The 18,622-nt window shown below is 49.9% G+C and overlaps 1 protein-coding gene and 1 pseudogene across 1 annotated transcript; one reads left to right on the forward strand and one right to left on the reverse strand.

Annotated features, from left to right (window-relative positions):
* Positions 1 to 18,622, reverse strand: part of LOC136570612 (zinc finger protein 208-like) — a 625,335-nt pseudogene that overhangs the window by 152,953 nt on the left and 453,760 nt on the right.
* On the forward strand, positions 1,922 to 4,229 carry LOC136570666 (zinc finger protein 892-like). The gene has a single exon (XM_066571135.1). It carries the CDS (start codon positions 2,437 to 2,439, stop codon positions 3,343 to 3,345), a length of 909 nt encoding a protein of 302 aa, XP_066427232.1. The 5' UTR covers positions 1,922 to 2,436; the 3' UTR covers positions 3,346 to 4,229.

The following is an 18,622-nucleotide window of genomic DNA, read 5'->3' on the forward strand; positions in this document are numbered from 1 at the left end:
CCTGTCCTGCCGCAGTGTCCAAAGGCGCCCCCCGGCGGGCAGGGCCGGCAGCTCCACGGGGCCGGGCAGCGGCCGGGGCGTCCCGCAGCCTCCTGGGGGCCGGGGGCCACTGCCGGCCCTGCCCGGGGCTGGTGGGGTCAGGCAGCGCCCGGCGCTGAGCCCCGGCTGCCCCACAGCCCCGGCCCGGCCCCGCAGCTCCCCCCAGGCCCCCAGCCCGTGCTCCCGGTCCCGCACCTCTGCGCCCGGTGCTGCCGCTGCCCCCCACAGAGAAACCCCCTGAAACCCTGACCTCCTTGTTTTCCTCTCCGGGAAACCGGGGATACAAATGATCAGCCGGCAAATGTTGAGGATAAGACTCTGCTGAAAAACATCCAAATTCTGAGTATTTTTCTCTTCCTCCCCTTTTCTTTTTCTCACCACATAGATTCCTCCTGCTGCTTCCTGCCTTAACCGTATTCCTGCACACTCCCCTTCACCCAGTCTCTTCCCAGCACACCAACGCCATCCATCCCCTGTTGTCCAAATCCCTTCTCCACTTCTCTTATTGCCCCCCTGGGTGTCCAAGTCCTTAATTGCCTCTGAGGGAGTGTGCAATCTACCTCAACCTTCTCCCAAGGGACCCTTCAGAGATATTTTGGGATCATCATCCCTTTGGCACAGGACCCCTTCCTGGCTTTCCCTTTTCTGTCTCCATGGGTGCCCTGCCATGCTCACTCCCCAAAGATCCCAGTGCACTCACTGATGAGATTTTCAGTGCTCTCTCCCTGCTGACTCTTCACAGCCCCCCCGATGTGTCACTCGTCTGTCTCCTGGTCACTCTCAGGTACCCAATCAGTCCCCGGTGCTGCCGCCCCCAAGGGGGCCGATCACCCAAACTGGGTGAGGCACCTTCAGCTGCACTCACTGCCCGCTGCCCCAGACGGTGGAAGGAATTCCGGACGAGTCCCAAGGTGTGTGGAAAAATTGACATCACCAGAGGATTCTGTCCACAAAGCAGACAGAGGAGTCCTGTAAAAGTAATTTCATTCCTAAAGAAAGGGAGAGGCCATGGGACATTTCCTACAGGGTCTCTCCAGTTGGTGGAGGACACAGCTTCCTGTTCATCCTAATTTTCCCAGCTGCATCTCCCTCTTCCTTTCCTCATTGGGTGGTGTACTTGAGAGGAAGAGACTTCCCAATCCACTTACATATCCCCTTGATATGCTCCCTACTTTTGTGTAGCAACCGATATTCATGACTCCGTGAAGTCTTTGTTGTTCTTCTTCTCGAAGTTCATGAATGTGGCAGGACCTTGGCTGAGCAGCAGTCTGTGTCATCAGTCAACAACATTTTCTTAAACTGATGGCTTCTCCTGTCGCTTCCTTACGTACAAGTTCCTGGCTCTATCTCTCAGCAGATTCACAGCATCTGATTGTAAAGACACTTTCCTCTTCTTCCTTTCATGGGGATCCCGCGTTTGTGGGACATCCCCCCTGGAGCAGGGTGTCCCCGCCTTGCTGCAGCCCCAGCCTTCAGGCAGCGCTCAGCCAATCAGAGCACGCGGCTCTGATGACTCAGCAGTTGCCAGGCAGACCCGCAGCTCTCAGCGTTCCCTACCTGCGCCCAGCGCTCCCCTCGGCCCCAGCGCCCCCCTCGAGCGGAATTTGGGGAGGTGGGAGTGGGGCAGCGCCAAGGCCGGGCCCCCCCGCGCTGTCCTGGCGGGAGCGGCTGCAGTGGGGACCGAGTGCGGGCGGGAGCGGCCGGGAGCCCAGCGCTGCCCCCGCCCGACCTGCCCCAGCTCCATCCCTGCCCCTGCCGTGGGATGCTGTGGGTTTGGGGGCAAGAGGGAGCCGGCAGCGGGTGCTGGGCCTGGGGCAGGAGGAGAAGGGAAGGAGAAGCAGGGTTGAGGAACAAAATGGTGAAACCCTGGACGTGGGAGGAAAAGGTGGGATTGTGCAGGAGAAGGAGGAATAGCAGGAGGAAGAAGAGTGTGAGGAAGAGCAGGAACAGAGGAGGAGGAGGAGGAGCAGAAAGAGGCGGCACCACACGGTTCTACTCTTCCCTGTATCTGCAGCCTCCCCCCCAGCCCCAGGAGCTTTGTCCGTATGCAGCAGGTGACCAGGGGAGGGGGAATCCATGATTTTCACAGAGGCTGAATCTTGGGGTTTCTGAGCTTTACTGGGCAAATGTTGGTGCTTTTGTTTTTTGTGAGGGCTGAATCTCTGTATTTTGAAGGAGGTTTTTGCTGAATATTGACGTTGGGGAAGTTTTTGATCTGCATCTTGATGTTTAGAGGATTTTTGTGCTGAATCATGGTATTTTGGAGGTTCTTTCAGACACAAGATGCCCAATGACTTTCCCAGATGAACTTGGGCATGGAGGTTTTCCCAGTCCAAGCTGCTCTCCTCTTGATTTTTTTCTGCAAACCAGGATTTTTAATTCTCAGGGTGTGGCCTGATGGAGGAGGAGGAAAAGCCCCGAATGTACCTCATGAAGAGGGGCTGCAAACCCTGCCCAGGGAGTTCTGGGGAGGAAAGAGCCCCCATGAGCCAGGAATGCATCCTGGGATCCAGCCAGAGCTTGGAGCTGGTGGAGAAGCCTCATGGCAGGGAGAAGCCACACAGGTGCTTGGAATGTGGGAAATGTTTCAGCTGGAGCTCCAGCCTGAGGCAGCACCAGGTGATCCACACTGGGGAGAGGCCCTTTGAGTGTGAGGAATGTGGGAGGAGTTTCAGCCACAACTCCATCCTGATGCAACACCAGGTGATCCACACTGGGGAAAAGCCCTTTGAGTGTGGGGAATGTGGGAAGAGCTTCAGGCAGAGGGGCCAACTGATACGACACCAGGTGATCCACACTGGGGAAAAGCCCTATGAGTGTGGGGAGTGTGGGATGAGCTTCAGGCAGAAGGGCCACCTGACGGAACACCAGAAGATCCACACTGGGGAAAAGCCCTTTGAGTGTGGGGAGTGTGGGATAAGCTTCAGAGGAAGCTCAGCCCTGATTCGGCACCAGGTCATCCACACGGGGGAACGGCCCTACACCTGCTTGGAATGTGGGAAGAGCTATGGGTGGAACTCTGACCTGAGAAAACACCAGCGCACCCACTCTGGGGAGAGGCCCTACGAGTGTCCTGAGTGTGGGAAGAGGTTTCACAGGAGCTCCGATCTCCTCAAACATGAGCGGATTCACACAGAGGAGAGGCCCTTCCGCTGCCCCGACTGTGGGAAGGGCTTTAAGGAAAACGCCAAACTCACCATCCACTGGCGCATCCACACTGGAGAGAGGCCCTGCGAGTGTCCTGAGTGTGGGAAGAGCTTCTCACAGAGCTCTCACTTGACAGAACACCAACGGAGGCGCCACTAAGGGAAGTCCTGTGAGTGCCCCACGTGAGGGAAGAGCTTTGTGCGCTGCTCCAGCTCTGTCCCCCATGAGACGATCTACATTGGATGATCCTCAGTGAGCGTTGTTGGGCAGAGCCCTGGTGATCCATGGTCCTGGTGATCCGTGTTGGGAAGACACCTGGCTTGGAGGCTCCGCATCTTCCTGGTTCCCTGTGGGCAGCTAGATAAACCCAGCAGCAGGAGCATCCATTGGGACACAGACCTACAATGGGAATTCCTTGGGGGGGAGGGCAGATTTGTTGACTTTCAACCCCATAAAATCTTTTGCATTCAATCCTATCTTCTGGTGACATCAGGGAGTACTGAATGGTGTTGAAGGTATGTTCAGGGTGGACTATATGATGTTTGTATCCCCAGTCTGTTCTCTTTATGCTGAATAATAAGTTTTGTACCTTTAAGACTTGTCCTGAGAGTGAAGAGGGAGAGAAGAAATGCGGTATTTGTTTTCAGAAACTGCACTCACTCCTCCACATTCCTGCTCCTGCACTGTGTTGTCTGCCATGGACAGACAGCGGGACAGAGCTCTCCTTTGCTTTTAGTTAGTTTTAGCTAACTGAGGTAAAGTAGTTCCCTACTGTGGATTGTTTTTCCCTTTTCTTTGGACCTGTTTAAACCTGCTCTGGCCTGAACACCAGAAGAGCACGGGCAGCTCACACCTGTGCCCCACCAGGCCAGGCCTGGGCCGCGGCATTTCCAGCACCAGAGGGACTGATAAGGGACTGAGTGAGCTGAGCTACAGCCCACAGAGGGACTTGGTGAGTTTGTCTCTCTTTTAGAGCAGCAAGAGGTTTTATTGTTTAATATTGTTTAGGTTTTATTGTGTAATAAACAGTTTTTTCCACTTTTCTCCAAAGAGGTATTTTATTTTTCCTGAACCAGCTGGGGGACACATGGACATGGAGGGGGACATAGCCATTCATGGGGATGTGGGTGGACACAGGCATGGATGGAGATGTGGGGAACAATGACAGGGATGGAAACATGGTGGGGAGACAGCCGTGGGTGAGGACATGGTGGGACATGGCCAGTGACATGTGGGGACATGGCCATGGCTGGTGCCATGGGGGGAACTTGCAGGGGATGTGGGGGATGCTGGGTTTGAGGGAGTTGAGGGTTCCTGGGAGGGATTTGGGGCTTGCTGAGGCCTTTGGGGACCCCAGGCCAAGTGGTTCTGGCTGTGCTGGGAGACCCTGGGGGAGGTTCTGGGGCAGCTGCTCAAGGACCCCCTGAACTGGAGCCCCAGCCGGGCATTGGGCTCCTGGAAGGGGATGAACATCTTTGTCCCCAGGAAGAAAATCCCAGCACCCCCAGGGTGTCAGGGGCAGCTGAGAGGCCACAACAGGAGGGGAAAGCCAGACAGAGCTGTCACACTCTTAAACTACACCCCAGAAGTCCCAAAACTGAGGGATTGCTCCCAGGAAAAAGCAGCCAGGAGATGCATGAATTGAGGGAAAGGGGGGATGTGACCCCCCAGACTGAGCAGGAGGGACCTGCATCCCCCAAAACCAAATAGGGACGAGAGGTGGAGCTGAAGGCACGATGGGAAAGGGGTGGGAGTGCAGGGTAAAAGAGGATTCAGAGTAGGAGAGGGATGGGATCCCCAGATTGAGTTGGGAGGGGTCCTTGGGTTGGGGGAACAATAGGAGAGGGGAGGGAAAGTTGGGGATGGGATAGAAAAAGGGTGGTTCCGTGGGGATCCCACTGTGTCCCCATCGCTTGATCCCTGGAGTGATTGCCTGGGGCTCTGGAGGGGAATGGATCTGCACTGGGTGGATTCCCAAGTCCCCTGCCCATCCCTGGGGGGCTCATGGGGGTTTCCCTGGTTCCCTCCACCCAAATGCTGCAGCCATGGGAGAGAGAAGGGTGTGAAAGGAGGATCTGGATTGGGCACAGAGGAGGAGCAATAGGAAGAGGAGGGAGAGAAGAAGCGGAGGATGGGAAAAGGAAGAGCAGGAAGAAGAATAGAAAGAGGAGGAGCCGCAGCAGAACCACGCCATTTTCCCACTCGCCCGCTGAGTCTGCAGCTCCCCTGGCCCTGGCAGCACCTATCCCCCCAGATCTCACAGGTGAGTGGGGAGGGGGAACTCACCCCAAATCCATTGGAGGATCTCTGGGAGGGTTTGTTTCAGGGGAGGGGATGTTTGGATCTTGCAGGGCCCCAAGGGTGAGACACAGATGCCCCTTTGGAGAACTGTGGAAGGTTCCTGTGGCAAACTGTCTGTACTGGCTGGGGCAGTGGTACCAGCTGGGGGGGACATTGGTGTTGGGACTCTGATTGGCATCAGAGTGGGGAGAGCAACGAAGGCCAATCCTGGAGCTGGGGGATCCTGTCAGCCTGGAGGGGTGGGGGAGGCTGGAGATGAGCAGGGTCTGGGCCCATCCAACTGTGAACAGGGCGGTTGCTTTTTGAGCTGGACTTGGGAAGCAGGACCAAGGGCCTCACCTGTTGTTTTTCCCCCAAGCCAGGATTTGTCAATCCCAGTCTTTGTCTGGATGGAGCTGGAGGAGGCTGCGAGGAAAAGGAAGATGGCCTGGGACACTGAGGCAGGCAAGGAGGAAGTCACTGCCCCTTTCCCCCTCTCCTCTGTTTCATGTCTCAGCCCAACATTTCCTCTGGCTGCAGGACAACCCCGCTACCAATGCCGTCCTGCCAAGGATGAACTGGGGGGATCTCCTTCCCCTTCCCTCTGGCACAGAGGCAAATCCCATCCTGTCCTTGTCCACAGCTCCTTCCCCTTCTCATTCTGTCCTTCTTCCTTCCTCATTCCTTCCTCTCCTTTTCTTTCCTTTCCTTCCCCAGGCACTGAGCTGCAGACGGAGACCAGGGAGAGCAAATCCCTGCTGCAGAACCTCATGGAAAAGGCCGTTTTGAGCAGCTCCATGGCATGGGAATCCAATGGGGAGGATAAGCCCTGGAGATCCCACACAAGGAGGGGTTGCAAACCCAGCCCTGGCAGCTGTGAGGAGGAAAGATGCCCCCTGTGTCCAGAAGGCAGCCAGAGATTGATTCAGAACTCAGAGGTGGTGGAGACAACTCGTGGCTGGCAGAAACCCCACAAGTGCTTGGAATGTGGGAAGGGCTTCAGCCGGAGCTCTGGAGCTCAGATGTGATCTGGCTCCAGGTGATCCACATGGGGAAACGGCCCTACAAGTGTGGGGAGTGTGGGAAGGGCTTTGGGTGGAGCTCCAACCTCATCAATCACTGCAAGATCCACACTGGGGAGAGAACCTATGAGTGTCCTGAGTGTAGGAAGTGGTTTCTGAGTGACCACTGATGAGTGGTTTCTCATCGTAATGAGTCAAGGGATCAGCTGGAAATGTATTTGCGATAATTGAAAACTGTGGATGAGTCAAGGGGCCAGCTGGGAGTATAACTGAGATAGTAGAAGATTACATATTTTAGTTAAGATTTTAAAATTAGTTAAGAAGGTATGTTAGCTAAGCAAAAATCACATAGGTTAGTGAAAGAGTAACAAATATATTAGAAAGTAAAGTCGGAGTGACAGGGATAGATGTAGCAATTGTGGAGGAGCAGAGACCATAGAAATATCTTGCCTTAAGAATAATCAGTTTGGAGAGGCTTGGACCATGACCAGCAGATCAAAAAGTCCTGCAAACTCGCCATGGGTGAAGAGTTTACCATGAGGAAGAGAGCTTTCTTCTTCACATACGCCCACTCCCTTATTTCAAAATCCCACAGACCCAATTAAGGCAGCGCAATTGCACAGACATATTAGGTATTCAGCTGATTATAATACAAAGTGGGCAGATAATGATTATGTATTGTGCATCCTTAGAAACTGCTTGGATATGTAAAACCTTTTCTGTATAGAGAGCAGGAGTCCGCAACTCCTTGCACATCCATTTGGAAATGATTCCTTATATGTCCAGCACTGCGATAAAATACCCTTCTTTTCAACTTTAATTAGTTGAAGAGTTGTCTGTCTGTGCTTCAGTACATCAGCAGATTCACACTGAGGAGAGGCCCTTCCACTGCCCCGACTGCGGGAAGGGCTTCAGGCGCAACTCCACCCTCGTCACCCACAGGCACATCCACACTGGGGAGAGGCCCAATGAGTGTCCTGTGTGTGGGAAGAGATTCTCCAGAAGCTCTCACTTGGGCCAACGCAAATGGAGGCACCATTAAGGGAAGCCCTGCCAGTGTCCCCCATCCGGGTGTCACCCCCTTTTTTCTGCCCTCAGAGCTCCTGAGCCAGTGGCAGCTGCAGCCCTTTCCCGTGGCCTTGCACCTGACTGGGACCTCCTGTGATTGCGCAGGGAGGATTGGGGCTGTGACTGAGCAGGGAGGGTGGGGGCCAGGGAGCACTGGGTGCTGTGGGTCTGCCCAGCAACTGGTGAGTCATCAGAACTGCTCTCTCTGATTGGCTGATTCTTGTTCATTGCATTCTCTTGTTGCCTGTGGAGAGGCCTGGGAGTTGAGAGAAGGAATGGGAGAGATCCCACCCCGAGCACTGCCACAGGGAGAACAGACCCAGCCTGGGCACAGGGAGTGAATTTATTACCGACCAAATCACATCAGGACAAAGAGAAGGGAAAGGAATCTCTCCAACATCTTCCCCCCACCTAGGGGGGTTAATGATGATGGAGAGATGGGGACATCTGAGTTTAGATCAGAAGCCAATTTTATTGAGTATGCCAGGGATTTATATGGGGTTTTACTTGTATGGTAGTTATATAGGGCTCCATTTTTTGTAACAATTTCCCCTTGGTTACACATTCTTCAGGACATCAGGTCACCTGGTAACATTATCTTATCACTAAGTTTCACATCTTGTTTCTTGGTCCCCTCTTGCCCAGGGAGCCTTAATCTGTGTCTGTCCCTCCCACAGTTTCTGCTCAACCAGGCCTAAGATATCAGGCCCCTTCATCAGTTCCACTGTACTTTTTGTTTTATTCCCCATACCTCCCCCTATCCATTCAAACAAAAATACACTCTTAAGTGACTTGTCTATTAATTTTTTCACACACTGTAAAATACAAGGAATAACCATAACAATACATAATACAATGCCTAATACATAGAAGCCTATTTTAACTAAATTTTTTATCCATCCACCAAGTCTCCAATCCCCCAGAAGTTTTCCTAGCCCTGTAAACCCTGATACCACTGGGTAATCTTAACCATTTTCCCAAGGGCATAAGTCTGTTAGAGGTTAAACAGGCGCTGGTGTGGTGGTGAGGTCCTGTTCACAAGGGTTCTCCGCCAATGTTGGTGTTCAAGGTGAATCTTCAGGTGATGCACTCAAAGATTCTTAAAAACGGCTTCACATTCTTTGCTGGAATCCACTCGGGACCATTCTCTGTGGAGACACAAGCAAAACCTCTACCCCAGGTGGCCTAAGGATAAGGCCCCAATATCTTACCAGATTCTGGATCCTTCACTTCTGCAGGGGTTTCTTTCCTTTTGTTGCAATTGTGAATCATGATTAAAATGTCAAACAATCGGTGGGTTGGGCTCCATCAAAGAACAATTCAAAAAGTTGATCACATAAAGGGCTTTCTGCAGTCTCTTGGCAGGGTTCCATCTCTGACCCCCCTTTCTGTTGTACCAAGAGATGTTTGAGGGAGCCATGAGCCTGTGACAGATTGGCCTGTTGGGGAATGAGCAATACCTGTTTTGTGCATAATTCCCCAGAAGGCAAAAGAGTTAGCAACTCAACGGGAAATATAAACTGGGCCATTGTCTTTACTTCAGATGTATACCAAGAGTGGCAAAAGCAGCAGTGAAGTGTCTAGAGACATCGTAAGCTGTTTTCCCTGAATGGGCAGATGCAAAAAGAGCACCAGAAAAGGTATCAATAGAGGAATGAATGTATTTTAAATGACCAAATTCAGTAAAAATGGGTAACGTCTGATGCCAGACTTGAAGGCTCTGAAGCCCTCTGGGATTAATACTTCCTACAATAGAGAGAAAACAGCACCATTGGCAGCCAGGACAAACAGCAATAATTCTTGAAGCTTGGGCTTTACTAATGCCAAAGTGCCAAATCAAAGTGACACCATTTTGGTGAAATAACAAATGGATCAATTTAGGCTGTTCTATCTTATTAGGCAGAACAGATTGTTGTACAGACAGTTAAAAGGCCAGCTTGCCTGTTCCCTTCAGCTAAAAATCTGGGACGGTCTGTATGTGAACAAATATGCATAACAAAGTAAGGAAATGTTCAATTTTCTAAGGAAAAAACAAGGAGCTGCAACCAATAAAATTGTTGTGAATTTTCAACTCTTTCTAAACTGATGCTTTGGCTCTCATCACTATTCCTGCAACATAAGCTGAATCTGTAAGCAGATTAAAAGGAACAGAAAATTTTTGAAAAGCTCTGACAACAGCAGCAAGTTCAACAATTGGGGGGGACCACTCAGATATGGATAAATCTGCTCTCCATTAGACCCACTAGAAGAGGGGTCTCTCCATACTACCACAGATTTCTGAGAGTGACCAGAACCATCTGTGAATACTGTTAAGGCTTGAAGTGGAACCTCACTCCTCTTGGGTTTCTCTGTCAATTGAAAAAAAAAAAAAAGCTTTAAAAAAGCTTTTAAAAGCTGTTAAAACAACTCATGTTTTGGAGGACGTATTGAGATTTGTCCACTGAATTCAGGAAAGGCCATCTGAAGAGCCTTGATCCCTGAACTATCCAATTCAAATAAAAGGTGGTTAAAGGTAGGAAAAGAGTGGAAAATTCCCCTCCTGCAAGAGAAACGAGTCTCTGTCAAGCCTTAACAACCAGTTGGGCCATCATTTCATGTTGGGTACTGATGGTTTTAGTCATTTGGTGTGGTAAGTAAATCCATTCAGTGATAAACAAAGAGTCTGGTGCATTGGGGTCCCATTGAAACATCAAGGTATGGGGCTGTTTTGCTGGATGCAAGATTATTAAAAAGAAAAGCAGCTCAGGTGCCCAGTGTGCAGCTTGTTGGTTTATTATGACATCAGCTGGGCATTGCAGCGCCTGCTGAACTTGAAATGTAAGTTGTCTAGGTGATAAAAGGTCTGAATCTTCTTTTAGTCATTCAAACAAAGGACTTTTAGCTTTGTATTTGAATTCCCTAACAAGGAGTGCACCCAGTTGATTGTTCCCAAACATTTCTGTGCATCATGTAAGGTGCAAATATTTGTCTGAATTTGAAGAGCTTGGGGAGAAATTGAAGAGACTCCAATGCACCACCCCAAATACCTCCACGAAGGATGTTTTTGTACCTTTTGGGAGCTATGCAAAGCCCTGCCTGATTTACAGCTTTGGTGACAAGGGCTAACTAAGGCTTTCTCCATGACTTCCTGTTGTTCAGCTGTTACAAAAATATCATCCATAGAATGGTGCAAAAGAACATTAGGCATTTGTTGATGAACAGAATTGAGGACCTAGCAATATACCACTGGCAAATAGTACAGCTGTTTTTCATGCCCTTAGGTAAAACTATCCAGTGATATCGCTCTAAGGGTGCCTGCATTTTTGTGCTTTGAACTGAAAAGGAAAATTTAGGACCATCATCAGGATGTAAAGGAATATCAAAAAACCAATCTTTTAAATCAGTAACAGTCAAGTGCCAATTTTTGGGAATCATGGTAGGAGATGGGAGACCTGGCTGTAAGGCCTCTGTGTCCTCCATAGCTGCATTATTTTTCAAAGATCATGGAGTAAGCGCCATTTGCCAGTTTGTTTTTTGATAACAAACATGTGAGAATTCCAAGGACGGTTAGAAAGGACAAAATGCTCTTTCTGGAGTTGTTGTTGGAGCAACTCTGTTAATACACAAAGTTTTTGCAATGGTAGGGGCCATTGATCCACCCAAACCATTTTCCCTGTTTTCCAGGTTAGTTTTAAAGTGTCGCTCTCCAACGGCCCCCTTTAAAAAGCTGATTGAATCCTAAAGCCCCATTGGGAGAGAACATCCCCCACCACGGTACCATTGGTACTGGTAATACAAACAGTATGATTGAGCACGGTGTCCCTCGGGCCCTTTGATCTGTATCCAGTGGTGGGTTTGACAGCTGCGGCTGCTTCCTCCAATGCCTGAAAGTGCCTGGAGCACTTTAGCAAGGGACCACTGTGAGGGCCATTTGTCTTGAGAGATAACTAACTTCAACCCCTGTGTCTATGAGGCTGTCAAGTGTTATCTTTTGCCCTTTTAATGTCAGAGTACACCAGCATGTGGGGTATTGTTCTAGTATAGGTTGTACCCAACATATTTGGGGTGTTCCAGTAGACCCAAATCCCCTTTTTCATATTACGTCTGTAAAAGGTATGCTCATGGTTTGGGGCAATAAAATCAGTTGAGCTATTCAAGTTCCTTGGGGAACAGTGAAAGGCAGTTGGAATGTCCAGGCCATGATCATAATCTTATTATCAGAGTCTAAAACCCCAAGGAGAACAAAAAGTCCCATCAAAGAGATGGATGACCAACCTAAAAACAATGCATGCATACGCTGCCTGGATGGTCCTAAAACTCCTGTGGGAAGCAAATGAACTGATGACTTAAGTAACGTTAATGTGATGGAGGTTGCCAACCCAGACAGGTTCATCTGTCAACCATATCAAGGCTACAACTGGACATTCATTGCCCTGCATCACAGTGGCCCCTATTAAAAATCCGTATTTTGACACCCCATTGAGATAAACAATGTCATCCCCACAAACTTTGAGGAGCATCGGCAACATAGGGTCTGATGTTAGCTTGTTGGCCATCAGGATGCTTCACATTAATTACAATGGCTGACAGGCCACCTGTTGTAGCACCACCCAACCCCAGAAGTCCAAAACTTGCATGAGTGAGAGGCCATGATTGAGGCCAGCAAAGTCACAAGAGAATTGTGACATCTGCTCCAGTGTCAATCAAGGCTGTTAATGATACGGTTCCTGGATCACATCCACTGGCAGTGAGGATGCATGTCTTTTCTGGATGGTTCTGTACTGCCCTGAGCCCTCAGCCCACTGGCCCTGATGCTCTGCTCCGCCCCTGTTTTCCCCTGTATTTAAACCCAGACCTTCCACTGTTCTTTTTGTCTTTGTCTCTGGCCCCCTTTGTGCGTGGCTGGAATAAATCTCCTTCTCTGGCGTCCGTACAAAGACCCTTCCCATTTCTTTGTCGTTGGTGACTCTACGAGAGAAGTGTGTGCTGCAGTGATTGTGTGTGTGTGTGCCTGTGCCACCGAGCGGCTTCATTACTGGAGACACTTCTGGAAGGTCACGGCTCCGCTGCCTCTCGCTCCACCACCAATGGGCTTGCGGCTTGCAACAGCTGGCAGCCTGAACAGGGACCTGTTCGGAGCATTCCTGGAGGTGGCTTCAGTAGCTTTTTTGCTACTGAAGTTAAGCCATGTTCGGAGCAGCCAATTCCCAGAGGAGACTCCTAAGTTTTATTGGGGGAATCAGACAGGCAACCGGCAATCTTCTTGAGGCGAGAAGATCGGTTGAAGCTGACGGACAACCTGGAGAGGTTTTGTTGACCCACTGTCATGTGAGTACTATATTTGGGGGTCACCCTTTTTTGTCTTTCCTTTGCCTTCTTTTCCTCTTGGATGTTAGGAGGAAGTGTGGGGATGGGAGCCAAACTGATCCACCCACACAGGGAAGTTTATACCCAAGTTAAAGGAATCCTTGTTGGAGAAAATTTTCATTTTTCAAAGGGAGATTTAAAATGTTTTATTCATTGATTGTTCACGTATTTTCCTGATGTTATGAGGGAATTCATTCTAATGAGTTCTGGGACCATATAGGGAAAAGGTTCTATGTTCTTTGAGTTAAAGGGGATCTTTCAGTGGGGAAATTTTATCCTTTGGCCTTATTGTTACGTCTGTAGAAAATGCTGGGAAACATTCGGGACCCCAGTTTAACACCCCTTCTCCCTGTTCCTCCCCTCACATCCCTAAACCCTCTTCCCTGCCTCAGGGAGGATCGGGAGATGGATCCTGCCAGCAGGCACAGGGTTGCTGCCATCACCCTGACATCTCCCAGTGTCCTCTGTCCCCTCTCCAGGGCAGCACTGGCCATGCTGCCTTGGGCTCTCTCCTAACCCTCTTACCAATGCCCACATACCCAGTTCTACTACCCCCAGCTGTTCTCCCAGATGGTGCCAGGAATGTGGCCAGCCCCACCATCTTGTCTTCTCCCTCTCCAAGTTTTTCTGCCCTTTCTCCACAAAATGGTGCTGACTCCACAAAGGCAATGGCCATTTTGTCACCTCCCTGTTCTGCCAAAAACAACGCCTCTGACCCTCCTCCCACTTTCTCTATTCCTGTAATCGCGCCCTGCCCCTCCCTTCTGTGTCAGGAAGTGTGTCCATGTTGGGACTTCCCCTCTCTATTGGGAATCCCTCCCCATTGTGCACTCCCCATCCCTACACCCTCTTCTCTTGACTCCTCTCCTGATGGTCCCTCCCATTCCCATTCCCACAACACTGGAGTCAGAAGTGGTGATGACAGTGACCAGAAGGAGCCCATATTGGCTTCCACAGCCGCCCACAAACAGGCAGATTCTGGCTGCCCCAAGAGGCTCCATGCAGTCATCAAGTGCCCTCCATCCTCCTCGGAGGATGAGAGTAGGGATTCCGCAGACTTGGATTCCAGTCCTGAGTCTGAGGATCACTGGGCCAAGCTGCAGAGGGAAGCCACTGGGAGGGCTCAGAGCTCACCAAAAAGATTGTGGGCTTGCCAATTATATGTAAACACAGCAGAAGGGTGACTGCAATCAATTCCTGGGAGCCGATCCCATATGGGGAATTGAAGGAGCTCTGCAAAGTGGCTAAGGAATATGGTTGGGGGTTGCATTTCTTCAAAAACTTTCTGGAAGCCACCTTCTCTGACCGTGTCTTGGTCGTGCATGAAAATAAAAATATCATGAATTGCCTACTCTCCCCATGTCACAATCCATCCTTACGAACGGGTTTCGTGATTGTTCGTGGATTTGATCTCAGGGTGCAAAAAACCGACACGGGAGAGGGGGGTTTGCAGTGATAATCAAAACAAATGCACCTCTATTGAATAACCAAATGCATTGGGGAGGAATTGGGGAAAAAAGGGAAAAATAAGGAAAAGAGGGAGGAAGAGAAAGGAAGGTATATAGCTACCAAACATAGAACAGCCAAGTCCTTTGATGTCCAGCCAATGGAGTTCACCAGGTCACGTCTGGGGAGATCTTGAAATCTCTCGCTAACTCAGAGGTTTTTATTATGATAACTCTATTGAAAATTGTGAGGGAGGGGGGGAAACAGATACAATAAGGAATAGATGTAACAGGTAGTCCATGTTCTCAGCAGTAAACAAGAGCCATTGTCTTCTTGGTCCAGCGGTCACAACCTGCAGGCAAACATCTCGCTTTGGTCAGCTTGCCTCCCCCACACACCTGCCCCGGGCTGGGGGTTTCAGTCCCAGTCCTTGGAAGGAGCAGAGGGGCCTTTTCACATGGGGGTTTCATGTCTCACTCCTTGATGGAGAGGCTCCTTACATCTCAGTCTGTCTGTCACGGTGGTTGTAAAACAGGTGAGGGTCTTCTGTGGGGGACCACCCAAGACTCAGGAGAAGTCCAGCCAGGCTGAGAGGTGGGACAGCTCCCAAGGCTGTTGCTGCAAAAAGGCAAGATGCCCCCTTCTTCTTTCATTGGGCTCAGTGTAGCATACAGCAAACAACACCTGTGAACAATAGCTTAGCACTGTGCTCAGGTCTCGGAGCCGTTGGCACGTAACTTTCTCCAACAGGGCCAGAAACTTCAGACAAGGGTCTTTTCTTCAGTGGTCCCCAATGACGATCGTGAGGCAGATGAGAGAAACTTTGGACAGAGACTCACACCCCGGTCGAGTACATGCTGTGGGAGAGGCAGTAAAAAAGGCATCTCAAATCACTGGCGGACACATATTCAAAAGATGCCAACAAACCAAATTTAACCCTTGAACAAATGGCAGGAGAAGGTGACTTCCAGAAGCCACAAGACCAAGCAAAGGATTTACAAGAAGCTGCACTTGGTGACATCACCACTGCTGCAAAGACATCCCTGCTCCTCACTCTCAATGACACCCTACATACACAGAGCTTCACTAACATTAAACAAGGGCAAGTGAAATTTTCATGAAATTTGTAGACAGACTTAAAGTTGCACTTGAGTGACAAATAGAAGGCCCAGAGGCCAAGAAGGAAGTGCTAAATAAAATGGCCTTGGCAAAGGCAAACAATGACTGCAAAACAATATTAAGAGCTCTCCCCTTGGACCCAGAACCTACAATCAACCAGATGGACGAGGCCTGCACCAAATTATCTTCCACTGAACACACTGTTGCAAGGGCAATCTCTAAGGGAGAGGGCCTTTTTAACATCCCAAGACGCTGCAAAATGTTTTAATTGTGGGGAACTGGGCCTTTTTTTTGAAGGACTGTCCAGAATACAAAATGCCTAAAGACCAGCAGCCACCAAAGGGGTGCCATTCATCACACTGTATGGATTGCAACAGACATTCTAACAACTGTTCTCAGTTTTGTTATCACCAGTAACCTCACCACCACCAGCACCATTATCAGCCAAAAACCTTCCAACAGACTGCAGGGTGGCCCCGTGTGAAGACAGCAAATGGAAAGCTGTTTCACTGTACCCTCCCCACTATTCTGGAGGTCCAATACGTGGGAAATTCCCGTGGAGCTCTTCATACTCCGAACAACAGACCAGAGTCACCAAGGCTTTCCAGCAAGTTCAGGTCAGGACCTGACACCAACTGGTGAGTGCTTTGTCTATACAATTTGATGACTCTGCTTTCTATCGTATTCCCACCAGAAAATATGGACCCCTAGAGGGCCTGAGGGATGTGCTGGTAATAGGTAATTGTATTCATGGACCAAATGAAATACATATTATAGTGGAAGTACAAACTGTTGGGCCAACTGACGAAATCACAGTCACTTTCTGCTGCACAAAACCACCACACTTCCTGCACAGAGACACTGTGATCGCCCAAGCCTTTTTATTGCCCTTAAGCATAGACAATATCCCAGAGCACCCAATGGCATTCTGGGTTGAAATCATGGGCCAAGACAAGCCCCTTATAAAGTGCAGTCAGTTGAATAAAGGTAATAACATCCACCTACAAGGGATGGTGGACACAGGGGACAACGTTACTATCATTACACAACCTCAATGGCCCCTGAACCAGGAGCTGACTCCTGTCACTGGAGTCATCTCAGTGATCGGAGGAGCCGCCATCTCCATGAGGAGCGAGCGTATTATCACAACAGAGGGACTGGAGGGCCAAACTGCCACCATCAGGCCATTTGTAGTCAGGGCACCCACCACCCTGTGGGCCAGGGACCTGTTGTCCCAGTGGGGAGCTTGACTTGATATTCCACCTCTGTCCCGGGATTTCTATTTGGGGCCACTGCAGAGTGCACCACCCCACAATCACCTGGAAGACTGACACCCCACCGTGGGTGGATCAGTGGCCCCTCTCAACAGAGAAATTACATATCCTCGAGCTTCTTGTGGAGGAGCAGCTCTCCAAGGGCCACATCGTACCTTCCAACAGCCCTTGGAACTGCCCTGTCTTTGTTCTTAAAACACCTGGCAAGGACAGGTGGACACTCCTCCATGATCTTTGTAAAATTAACGAGGTCATTGCAGTCTGGCCTCTCTCCCTTCATGCTTCCCCATGATTGGAGACTGGTGGTCATAGATATCAAAGGCCACTTTTTAAACACCCCTCTCTATCCTCGAGATGCTCCCAGATTCTCTTTTTCCATCCCCTCCCTGAACAGGCACATCTGAAGCGGTACCACTGGCGAGTCCCCCCACAAAGTGAGAAAAACTCACCCTCTATGCCAGTGGTACATGGCCAATGTCCTATCTCCTATCCAAAGGACTCTCCCAGATGCCATCATACTACATTATATGGATGACATTCCATCATGGTTTGAAAAGACAGGTGTCTGCTAAGGAAGGCAGGAGCTTCCTGTGAAATGGAAAATGTAATCTCCCTCCCTCTGAATTATTATAATTTTGAAATTAAAAAGCTCTCAAGCAAAGATATGGGAATAAGAATAACAGTTCTTTGCCAGGAAAACTAAAAATACAAATGCAATAGTACAAACAAAAAACCCCACTGGCAGAGTCAGAATATGACCTGACACCCTGTGGGTCAGTGTCGTTACAGGGTATGACACACTATAAAAGTACACGACTCCATCAAATGGGTGCAAGAGAGAAATTTATTAAACCAACATAGCTTTTATAGTTCTCCCAGATATTTACACCCATCTAACACATATACAATGCCCATTGGCCATAAAAGAGAAACAAAGTGCCTACTAGGCGACCAGGGAGCCACGTCACTCTGCGAGCCAGCCAGAGTCCATATCTCCCAACTTTCTCTCCTTCCTCTGGTCTCCATGGTAATGACCTTGGTTTTCCTTCAGGAGAGATATAGGGCTTGTCCTTATCTTCAGGAGGCCTTGCTAGCCCACAAGGACAGCACAGAATGTCTTTCCCAAAGGTCAGGATGGTGGTAGCAGTCCAATTAAATGGAGGCTGCAGTGCTCCTGGAGTGACAGGTGGGGTTTTGTTGAAGCAGTGATCCTGTAGAAGGGTGGAGTTTTCCTCTCAAGGTCCAGTGGTGGCGTAGATGGGCCTGGACTTCCCCTGGGAATGCAGTGGAAAAGAAAGCTGCTCCTCTGGGAATCCAGTGGGAAAAGGCTGTCTCTCTTCTTCCAAATGTCAAATTATGTCCAGGTAGGAATGCTTGGCTCCTCCCTCTGGCCGGAGCATCTCACAATGAGATGATGAAATTGCTATCAGTCATGCAGTGACACTCAAGGGCCCAATAACAGAAGATATCTCCCAGAGGGGGGATTGTTGAGGAAGAGATAAAGTAAACTGCTCTAAGAGACGGTCCAAAGTTTCCCTTATTTGCCTCACGACCGTCACAAGGACAGAGAGGAAGACCCTGAAGACCCTGGCTGGAGTTCTGGCCTGGTTGGGGTGGATGCTCGCCAAGTGATTGTTTGCAGCTGTGCTTGCTGTGCCCCCACGTTACAACTGCTTCGAGCAGGGGCTGACAGGGAGCGGCTTGCTCTGTACACTTACACCTGCTTCACGATCCCTGCTCATCACAATGGCCCATGAATTTCCCCACCTCTTGGCCAGATGAACTTTCTGGGGTAACTCTGGTGATCCCCCCATAGAAGATCCCTCATCTGCCTCACAAGCGCTGTAAGGGAAGCCTCCTCCCAAGGACTGAGACTGAGAC

Source organism: Molothrus aeneus, unplaced genomic scaffold, assembly GCF_037042795.1.
Source record: "Molothrus aeneus isolate 106 unplaced genomic scaffold, BPBGC_Maene_1.0 scaffold_35, whole genome shotgun sequence".
Classification (NCBI taxonomy): Eukaryota; Metazoa; Chordata; class Aves; order Passeriformes; family Icteridae; genus Molothrus; species Molothrus aeneus.

What these genes read in the sequence shown, in the direction of transcription:
- LOC136570666 (XM_066571135.1), top strand. Translation starts at nt 2,437, where the DNA reads ATGGAGGAGGAGGAAAAGCCCCGAATGTACCTCATGAAGAGGGGCTGC.